The 12,262-nt window shown below is 23.3% G+C and overlaps 1 protein-coding gene across 1 annotated transcript in view; it reads left to right on the forward strand.

Moving 5' to 3' along the window:
• LOC100202523 (protocadherin Fat 1) overlaps window positions 1–12,262 on the forward strand; it is a 101,370-nt gene that overhangs the window by 51,165 nt on the left and 37,943 nt on the right. Inside the window, exon 16 of the mRNA XM_065811453.1 lies at window positions 3,427–4,123. Within this exon, the coding sequence (XP_065667525.1) occupies window positions 3,427–4,123 (697 nt within the window). The remainder of the gene's footprint in view (window positions 1–3,426; window positions 4,124–12,262) is intronic.

Here is a 12,262-nt window from a genome sequence, read left to right on the forward strand (position 1 = left end):
TTTAAATGCGCAATTTGGAGAGTCCAACAAAAGTGCAGGCTATTTCAATGAGGGTAGTGAAAACAACCAAATATTTTCTATTTGATTATAAGTACTAATGACTTTTTTTATATGAAAAACTTGTTAAAAAATGAAAATAAAAATTTTACAAATAATAAGCAATTAGTTTTCCTCGCTTTCCTGTGCACAGTAAAACAGTAAAGTTTAGCAAAAACATTTGAAAAACAAATTTCAAAATTGTCCATATTTCTAGCACAAATAATAAAGTGTTTCCTTATTATACTGACTGACAAAAGTCACAAATAAATCGTATATCAAAAAATGTTTTTATTTTCGTTGTATTCTTATCTGTTTTTTTCCTCGACTTTTATTAATTTTTGTAGTGATAAATAACAAACGCCCTATAAAAAAAAAGAAAATAAAGAAAATAAATATTATGGCAAAGATAGAGAGCAACAGTTAAGTTCGATACATAAGAAAATGTTTGGTTACAAAAAATGGTGAATTTAAAATGCATTAAAATAATAGAAGAAGCTAAAAAAGAGACTCTTTCAAAAAATATTTTAAAATTTTAAATGCATGATAAAGTTGTAACAGCAAACTTTTTTAGAACTGCATTAAAAAAATCCAAAACAATATTTAAGGGTTCCTTAAACTAAAGGTCTTTTTTGAGTATTATTTTTTTCTTTATAAGTGCCAATTTTTTTAAAATTTAAGATTTGAAAATAATATTGCTTCAGAATTGGTTGATTCACCTGGAACATGCCATATCTGTAAAACCTCAATATGTGTTTTACTTTCTGGGACCAGTTTAATGTCTGACTCTGATAGTCAACTAGTTGGTATAATGATGCAGCAATATGCTTACAGCCTATTATTGTTTACATTTCGCAGCGATATTACACTTTGTAATAAAAAAATGTATGGATGCTTTTACATTTTTACAAAATTTTCTTTAAATAAGCGATAGCCAAGAGTTTGATGCTTCTTGGCTTCTCTTTTACAACAATATATATATATATATATATATATATATATATATATATATATATATATATATATATATATATATATATATATATACATACATATATATATGAATATATATATATAATATATATATATATATATATATATATATATATATATATATATATATATATATATATATATATATATATATATATATATATATATATATAATATATATATATATATATATATAATATATATATATATATATATATATATATATATATATATATATATATATATATAATATATATATATATATATATATATTATATATATATATATATATATATATATATATATATATATATATATATATATATATATTGATATTTAAGGCTATTTTGTATTATAAAACAAAACTCATAGTGGTAAAAAAGTGCTCAATATTAAAAAGATACTTCAAATAGAGCGATATACATATATATTAACGAAGAAAAAACAACTTTTTCTATGGTACTTTAAGTTTCATGCCTATACGGCAATCATCAGCCATTGAATACAAATTCAAAAACAAAAAAAACCGCTAAAATTACAAAATACTGTGTAGTGGGATCTTAACTTCGCTAAGAAAAAACAAAATATTAGCTAATCGCCGGTGTCAAAAAAAGATAAGAGGAATTTATTCTTGTGTCTGCATTTTGAAATCAACTCATTTCGTTTATTTAACAAGTTATCACCTTTAAATGTTAAAATAAGGAATTTTTCGTATAAACAAAGATTGCAATTTTTTGACGAAGTGTTATAAGGATTGCAACGTTTTACAATTTTCCACTTAATTAAGGGTGTAAACATTTTGTCTTTTATGTCCCAAAATTCTTTAGACAATTCGGTATCATTTTTATATTTATTAATGTTAAAAGATTTTAGATGGTTAGCATAGCGAAATTTAAATGGAGTTTCACATAAGCCAAAATATACTTTTTTCTTTGTAGTCAGGTTCATTTGACGACACGGTCGCTTGATAAACGATGTTCTTTGACAAGCACTGATTGTTCATGGGACAGATGGATTTATTGACACAGTTGCATGTTTTTCCCTCATCTTTACCTTGGCTATATAATATCCTGTGGTTGGGCGAATTAATGATGGACTTGCTGTTGTTTTTTCTTCGTTAATATATATGTATATATATATATATATATATATATATATATATATATATATATATATATATATATATATATATATATATATATATATATATATATATATATATATATATATATATATATATATATATATATGTATATATATATATATATATATGTATGTATATATATATGTGTATATATATATATATATATATATATATATATATATATATATATATATATATATATATATATATATAACAATACAATATATATATTGTCCCCTTAACAAGATAATCCTTGATAAAATTTTGAGCTTTAATTGGGTAAAATAATATATCAAATATATCAACATTAAAAATATTGAAACATTTTGTCATTGTTGATTTTTTTTTAGTTTAAATTATGGAATTTATATAATAATTGATTATAAATGATAGAATTATAAAATATAATTCCACCTCTAGAAAAATAATTCTACCTCTAAAACAGCTCACCCCTAAAATGAAAATTTGGGACTTTTTATTTCTTATTTTTATACTTTTATGCAATAAGATTTTTAATTTTCTTAAGTAAACATTTGAGCATTTCTTGCTTAAAATTTAAAACAAAACAAAAGTAAACAAACCTAGAATTCTGAATGATAACGGTTTTAGTTGGACTGGTAGTAAGTTATAGTAATTAAACACAATTTTTAATATTTTCTGCAACCATTATTTGACCATGCTTAAATCTTTTTCAATTTTTTAAAATAATTTTGAATCAGCTAATTTGTTTATTGTTTTGATCTAGTTTTTTTATATAGTTGATATAGTTTTCCATTCAATTCTGCTCTGAAAGAAAAAGTAAACTACTAAATTATTGCAACTTGCAAATAAAAGCATCTCTTAAATTTTAAGGTTAATGTTTTAAAAAAAGTCTCGAAAAAAAATGGCAACAAATGCTAGAGCACTTATGAATTGTTTGCATTTAAAAAAGAATTTTTAATAAATAGTGGAGAAATTTTATGCAAACAAAGTTTTGTTGTTTTATAAAATGTAGATTTTATTATTTAGACTAATAATAAAGTAAGAATAATTTAATTTACTAGTAGGAGTGCTTTAGTAGTTTTAAAGTATGACAATTAGTAGTTGACAGTGGGCATAAGAAATTGTTTATCTATTAAAAATCTATTAAAAATTTATTAAAGTAATATTAATAGTTAGTTAAGTTTTGTATTTTAGAAATATTGTTTTTAGCATGTAATTTAATGTTTTTTTTTTAATATGTAACCTACTTAAACATATATTAAAATTTGCAGGTTTTAAAAGTGTTGGATTACGAAGTTCAAACACGCTATGTCTTTAGCGTAAAAGCATCATACAAGAGCGTTCCACTCTCTTCGATGGTTGTTATAGAAGTTCTTGTTGATGACACTAATGATAACTTTCCTCAGTTTAACCAAGCTGAATATTTTACTCATATTGATGAGAACATAAGATCAGGAACCTTTGTGACACAAGTATTTGCACAGGACAATGATGGCTCAAAGGAAAACTCAAAAATAACATACAAGATTTTTAATGACTTGGATGTACCATTTTCTATAGACTTTCAAGGTGTTATTGTTGTTGATGGATCTATTGATAGGGAGATTAAAGATAAGTATGAGTTTGAGGTAATAGCAGTAGACAATGGCATTGTGCAAAAAAGTTCCAAAGCAAAAGTCAAAATATCTGTAACAGATCTAAATGACAATGCACCAATTATTAGTGAATATAACACTAGCATAATTCTTCAAGAAGGGAAACTTCCAGGTACTGAGATACTAAAGCTATCTATTACAGATCCTGATACAAAAAAAAATGGACCTCCATTTCACTGCTCTCTATTTGGAGGTGACCATAGTATTTTTGAAATTCAAACAGAGGATAATAACTGTGTGCTTCGTTCGAAAGTTCTTTTTACTGCAAAAGAAAATCCGCAGCACCAATTTGTAATAAGAGTAACTGATTCAGGTATTTTATTTTTATTAAAGAATGTTATTATTAAAGAGTTTTTAAAGAAAATTGCTAAGAATGCATACATCTTAAGATAAATGTATGTATGTAGTATATATAAATACATATATAAATCTGTAAAGCATGCTTTTTTGACGTTTTCTTAAGATCAATTTACTTGAACTTGGCACATTTTGCAAATAAGCTCCTATATATATATAAATATATATATATTTATATATATATATATATATATATATATATATACACATACATACATATATATACAGGCTTCAGCAGGAGTAAATGAGCACATGAGCTATAAATAGCCTGGCTTCGCGGGTCGCCTGTCGAGAAAGTCTTGCACGGGCTTTTTTGAAAAATTAAAGTTATTATGTTTTGATGAAATTTTTTTTAATTCTGAAATTTTATTTTGTTGATTCTTTATTCCAGGTATAGTAAAAATTTTAATTGTAATAATAAATGTTTTTTTAGCGATAAAAAGACAGAAAAACAACTTCCAAAAAAAAAAAACCTAACGTTTTTTTAACGTTAAATAGCTTTTTATATTTGTTAAATAATATTTTATATAAAAAATTATTTGTTAAATAATTTTTTATATTTAATTTTTATTTAATAATTTAGTAATTAATTAAATAATAAATAAAAAACAATATTCAAATGGTAAAATATAATCAATCGTTTTAAAAAACAACAGTATATAAAAAACTGTTATGCATCATATAGTTGTTTTATAAAAATAAATGATCTTAATTGTATTGTTATAAAAGATCATTCATTTCTCTTCTTCTTTGTGAATGAAAATGTCATCGTATATAAAAATTTCTACAATCGCTTTATTAACAAGTAGGAGAGTGACAAATCATTTCAAAAGACTTTAGTAATTAAAATTAATTATTGTATACTTGCTAAGTTGAGATAATAGTTTTTCGAAGTTACACAGTTTTTGCAGTTTTTATCTTTTGCTCAGAGTTATTAGTGTGCGCTCTACTTAACGAGTTTTTGTTATTATGTCTTTGTTTTGGTTTTGTTTTTCTATTTATATTCAGAATTCATTCTTTTATTCTCCAGTTTTATCAGTTGTATAATCAAATTTTTGTTGAGTTTATTCCAGATATAGTCAAACCAATAATTTGCAAGCAACGCAAAAAATGGCAGAAAAATAACCTTTGCAACCATCGCGTTTCTTTATTCAAGCATCTTGACGTTTGCTTAAAAAATTTTGCAATGAATGTAGCAATTTTGCAAGATCTATTTGAGTATTAATATAATGTCTTATTAAAATAATTGAATAAAATATAACATTTTTTATTGCGCTTCTTTAGTTGATTCATTTTTCTTGTACTTTGTAAATTAAATTAAAATTTAAAAATTTAACCATGATATCTCTAAGCTATAAAGGTATAGTGAAATTATATTGAAATCTTTTTTTAAATAAACCTTGAACCAAAGGGTTCTATTCTTTTACAGTTGTTTTTTAACTGTTTAGACTAAAATTTTAATTATTACTATCGTTTCCGTTCAATTTACTATCATACTCTTTTATGAAATTTATTTTATTTTATTTTCGGAAATTAGGAGAAAATTTATGTTATGTTGATGTGATATGTAAAATATGATGTGATATTAAAATTTGAGGTAATCTAATTTTTAATTTCTAAGAGACTTAGTGCGAATAGATATTTTAAGATTCTGGTATATACACTTCTTATATAATATAGGCATGTATAAAAAAAAGTGTTATATGAATTTAAAAAAACAAACAAATCTTTTTTACATTTTTTTATGAATAGAACCATTAGAAGGGTATTAAATGCAGTATTATTTTATATATCAGGTTTAATGCTGTAAAATATATTTAAATGTATTAAATATAGTGCAAGTATAAAAACGAAAAATAAAATATGAAGAAATCATATAGTGTTATTTTTATCATACAAAAGGAATATATATATCGATAAACTGCCGCCTTTTTCAAAATAACCAGGAAGTTAACGCGGAAATTAAACAAATGTGCATTAAAAAAACACAAGTTAAACAAATTTAAAGTATGACAAACTAGTCAATCAATCAAGCAAAATGCGTGATTATACAGAAAAGAAATTGTCTTTATCATCTAACAGTTCTTATTCTATCAGTTTGGAGTTAGTGGAGTTGCACGCCTTGTTTGTCCATGTTTAAAGTAATTTTTTTAGACACACTGACTGTTCACATCTTTTAACTTTTTAAGCATTTCAATAAATCCTGGCAAAAAACTTATTCACTAAGTAAAAAAAACAATTCTAAAGAAGGAAACAGTTTTGTAAGAAATATCAAATTTTAATTAAATAAACTAGAAAAATTTAATAATTTGAAAAGAGAAAATTTAAAAAAGTGATTTTTTTATAAAAATTTTATACAACTTGTGTATTCTTTTTTTTAGGGTGGTTGTTATTTTTAGCTACCAAATTTGATACAATTTGAGGAAAAAAACATATAACAATTTTTATTACAACAATTGAAAGTTTTCATTAGCCATTAGATTTTTATTAGCCTGTATAATTATGAAACTAATTTGCTATGTACTCTAGAACTATAAAAAATTTTGTTAATTTTTTTCTTACATTTATTTGTTTTCACGTCTTTTCGCTTTTAAAAATGTTTTTGCTATATTTGACATTTTTTCTTAACACTTTAATATAATATGAAAATAAGAAAATAAATTTATTTGTTTGGTATTTATTTGTAAAATATATTATTTATTTAATAAATTTTGTAATGACGGAAAAAATTAAATAAAAAAATTGCATGGTTTTTTTTATAAATGCATTTACCACATTTGGTGCCTGTCTGAAATTGTTTCCTTTATGTTGTCCAATTTCTCGTTAAAAAAAATACTTGAGATAATGGGCGTAACAATTGCACTGTTTGATAAAATGTGTTTAAAAACTTAAAAATTTTTTTTCTAAATAGGCTCCTAAAAATTTTGTCGAAAAGTTCAGTAAATTACAAAGCACTAGCCCAATAGCTTTTGGAGCATCATCAATTACAATAGTTTATCAGAAATAAACTATTGGGTTTAAATGCACAATTTGGAAAATCCAACAAAAGTGCAGACTATTTCAATGAGGGTAGTGAAAACAACCAAATATTTTCTATTTGAATATTAGTATTAATGACTTTATTTTTTTACATGAAAAACTTGTTAAAGAATTAATAAATTATTTTTACATATTAATAGTAATTAGTTTTACTCGCTTTTCTGTGCATTGATAAAAACATTAACGATTAGCAAAAACATTTGAAAAACAAACTTTAAATTTGTTCATATTTCTAGCACAAATAATATTCTAGCTCAAATAAATAATAAATAAAAAGTATTTCCTTAATATATTGACTGACAAAAGTCATGAATTAATTGTATATTAAAAAATGTTTTTTTTTCCTGATATATTGTTATCTGCTTTTTCCTCTACTTGTATCAATTTTGGTAGTGGGAAATAACAAGCATCCTAAAAAAAAGAAAAAAACATTTAGGAATTATTTTATTTTTGACGAAAATTTTTCTATTTTTATTTTTCCAAGTTTTTTTTAGTTTTTTTTCAGATTTATTTATATTTTCTATTTCATATAGTATTTGTTTCCTTTCTTTGAGGGTTGCAATTTTATTATTTTTTTCAATTTTGTTTATATTTTTTAATTCATATAGTGTTTGCTTCCTTTCTTTGAGTATTGCTGTTTTATCTTCTGTAGTTTCTTATAGCTTTTTTTGCTGCAAGTTCTCAAAATGCTTATTATATAAAAACATGGTAAAGTTGTCTAAAAAAGTTACTTTAGGCGTGGACTAACTTGGCTTGCGACTGCACATGCTTCCTAGAAGGCTTGTGCCAGTATTTGATGTTACTAGTGTAGATGCTATTTCACCATTATATGATATATCACAAAAAATGAATAGTGAACTATAATAAAAACAATTAATCAGGGTTTCGAAAATCTCGGAAGTGAGATTAATAGTATGTGTAGTATTTGTAATGACCTCATACAGTTACCGGTAAGGCTTGTATATATATATATATATATATATATATATATATATATATATATATATATATGTATATATATATATATATATATATATATATATATATATATATATATATATATATATATATATATATACACGCACACGCACGCACACATATAAATATATATATACATATATAAATATATATATATACATATATAAATATATATATACATATATATATATTTTTTTATACACCTCCTCAAGGCCGAGAAAGCCACTACAGATGAGGAGGCTACTTAATAGTGGTTTATAACCCTCTCCCAACTCTATAACTCCGAAACACGAACCTTGACGAACAAGGCCGCTGCGCGGAGAAACAAGTTGAGCGCGGTACTACCAGGGACGTGGTGGGGATCAAACTCGGAACCTCTCGCTTATGAAGCGAGCGCTTTACCACTACACCACTACCGCATATATATGTAGTTATGTTACCGCATATATATGTAGTTATGTTAGTGTATTTTACAAATAGAGTGCTCAATGTTCTTAAAGAACAGAGCAATAATAAATTAGTAAAAAACACTTATCTAACTTTTTATACAACATTGATCCAGCAATGGTGAAACTTAAAGTTGAAGAAAAGTGTTTTTTACTAATTTACATATATATATATATATATATATATATATATATATATATATATATATATATATATATATATATATATATATATATATATATATATATATATATATATATATATATATATATATATATATATATAGTTGTACGTGTGTAAAAATTTAAAACAATTTATTTATTCAAGTTTTATATATGGTTCGAAAGAGCTTTGAATTTGTAATAAAATGATGAAAACTTTATGAAAAAAGAATCATTACAAAAAAGCTTATGCTCGTTTAAGTAACATTTTTTATGAAGCATTATAAAAAATGCAATTTACATATAAAACTCGCGTTCGGCTAACGGCAGCTTTGTAATAGAATCATTGTTAATTTGCACTTGATTTTGCATAGTGAAATGTGCAAAACAATTAAAAAACATAATTAAAAAAGTTTCAAATTAAAGTAAGTAACAAAATATTTTTAATGATTAAAACGTAATAGTAAAATTTATAACAAAATTTTATAAAACATGCATAAGAAAATATCACGTTTTTTTGCAATATTTACAATAGTTATATATATATATATATATATATATATATATATATATATATATATATATATATATATATATATATATATATATATATATATATATATATATATATATATTAGGGTGGAGTGAATTTTAGTTTTTTATTATTTATTATTAAGTTGTCTATTCATTTCAGAAATACTCTGGAAAAATATCAATGCTCTCGGAAATTATCTTGAGGTTCTTCAAGACCTCTAAAATTTTAATGGGTCCCTAATATTATGTAAAAAAAAGTTTTTCAAAAGTATGTCATGTTGGGTCTCAAAAGAAGCAAAATTTTATAAAAATTTCAAAAATAACAATTGTTAAAAAAAAAAATTGTTATTTTATAGTTTATTGCAGAAAAAATGACCTTTTAAACTAAAAATGAAAAAAGCTTATTTTTTTAAATTATAATTTCAAAAAAAATCTTAAATAATAATTTTTTTACATAATATTAGGGACCCATTAAAATTTTAAAGGTCTTGAGGCACCTCAAGATAATTTCCTAGAGCATTGATATTTTTCCAGAGCATTTCTAAAATGAATAGACAACTTTTGCACACCCAGGCTAAACGAATTGTAAAAAAAACTAAAGTTCACTCCACCCTAATATATATATATATATATATATATATATATATATATATATATATATATATATATATATATTATATATATATATATATATATATATATATATATATATATATATATATATATATATATATATATGTATATATATATATATATATATACATATATATATATATATATATATATATATATATATATATATATATATATATATATAAATATATATATATACATATATATATATATATATATATATATATATATATATATATATATATATATATATATATATATATATATATATATAAATATATATATATACATATATATATATATATATATATATATATATATATATATATATATATATATATATATATATATATTTATGGTTAAGGGTATATATATTTATTTTATTAAATATGCACCAAGGCTAGGATTTCTATAGCGTATTAGGATATTCTAGGCTAGGATTTCTATAGCGTATTAGGATATTCTATAGCGTACTAGGATTTCTATAGCATATAGCGTATAATGCATATAGGTGATCTTTAAAGACATTTAAAGCCTTAGTGTTTTTGCCTTATTTTTATCGTTACTAATGAATTTCAATGAAAGATATATATATAAAAAAGATATATATATACATATATAACATCGGAAAAGGCGTGATATTTCAATTGGGGCTAGAGTACAAAAAAATAATGATAAAACACCATATAGTTCAACTAAAAACCTACAAAAAAATATCCATCTAATCAATGGGGGGGGGGGCATGTCCACCACGGCTCTCCTTCATTTTCCCTTCCGCAGTTCTTATATCTATCTAACTATATATAAATTCCAACAAACCGCAAAAAATATAAATAATTTTTTTAAAGATATACTTCTTTAACAAAAAATTCAGACTATAATAATTATTTTCTTTTTTGCTTAGTAATGTTTTTAACAGAATTGTGGTTTTGAAGAAAGCCTAGTTTTTGAAGCAAACAAAACTGTGACATCCATAGCTAGAAAGAGTCCATTCTTTAGTACGCAAAGGAAACCACATCCAATGATATCTAAAATAAAGTAAACCCCTAAATTAACATTGCCATATCTATTTATGATGCCTTATGTCACAGATAATAAATAAAGATGCCTTATGTCGCGGATAATAAATAAGGTTTCCTTATGTCGCGGATAATAAATAAATATATAACTGTTATTGTTGCATTAATAAACATAATCAATCTCTAAAAAAATATGAACCGGTTTAATCTTGATATAAAAAATCAACATCCATTGAGGCAATCGTGTGGTTTTCATCATGTTGTGTAACCTTGCAATGGTAGATAAGATAAAATATATCAGATATATAAAATTTAAAAAAAAATTAAGGCTAACAATTAACTAATGTATAATAAATTAACATGTAACTGTTATTACTAAATTAATAAATATAATCTTGAGGTCTTTAAGATAAACATCTACAGTAGCAAGCTGCCACAATAGTTAAAACCTTGCAATAAAAGATAAATGAAATTATATTAGATACATTGAAATTATATTAGATATTTTAGCACAATAACTGAAAAATCCATTACAAATTAGAGAAGATGAGAATGATTTCCTAACTTAAAAAAAAATTCAAAATCACTTAACTCCTGATACACAACACATTTCCCATTACCAAACAGAAAAATCGATAGAAGTAGACCCTTCAATACTTTTTAACCTGAAATATAATTGATTTGAAATTAAGTTATAATGAAAAGAAAGTTATATTGTGTTAGCGTAACTATCTGGTAATGGCATATGCCATTTTCCTAGAGTGTACTGATTTATTGCAACTAAACACTAACATCTCTCAATCCATGCAAGCAAAAGTCTATCTTTCTGGGTAGAAACAATGTATAGCCTTATGGATAGAAACAATGTATAGCATTATGATTAACATTAATTGTCATGAACCAGGCAATTTGCTTATGTCAAATAGTAAATGAGCTTTGGTTTCCCATAGCTCGTTGCAACCAGGTCAACCCTGGTTGTTGGATATCGGTAACTAACCGACTACCTAAAATTACATTTCTATATACATATATGTATATGCATATATGTATACATAAAAACAAATTAAATAATTATAAATCTTTTCATTATCTTAAAAAAAGGGAGGGTAGAAAATATGATATACATTAGGCAATGTAAAATTTATTATAAAAAATAAAGACTAACCTACTATCTGTAAATAATATCTGTTAATGGAAATTTATAAGGCATACTATTATTTAAAATAACATATACCTCATTACACATTTCTATTATGTTATCCCCATATCACCACTTATTATGTA

Source organism: Hydra vulgaris, chromosome 12 (assembly GCF_038396675.1).
Source record: "Hydra vulgaris chromosome 12, alternate assembly HydraT2T_AEP".
NCBI classification, from domain to species: Eukaryota; Metazoa; Cnidaria; class Hydrozoa; order Anthoathecata; family Hydridae; genus Hydra; species Hydra vulgaris.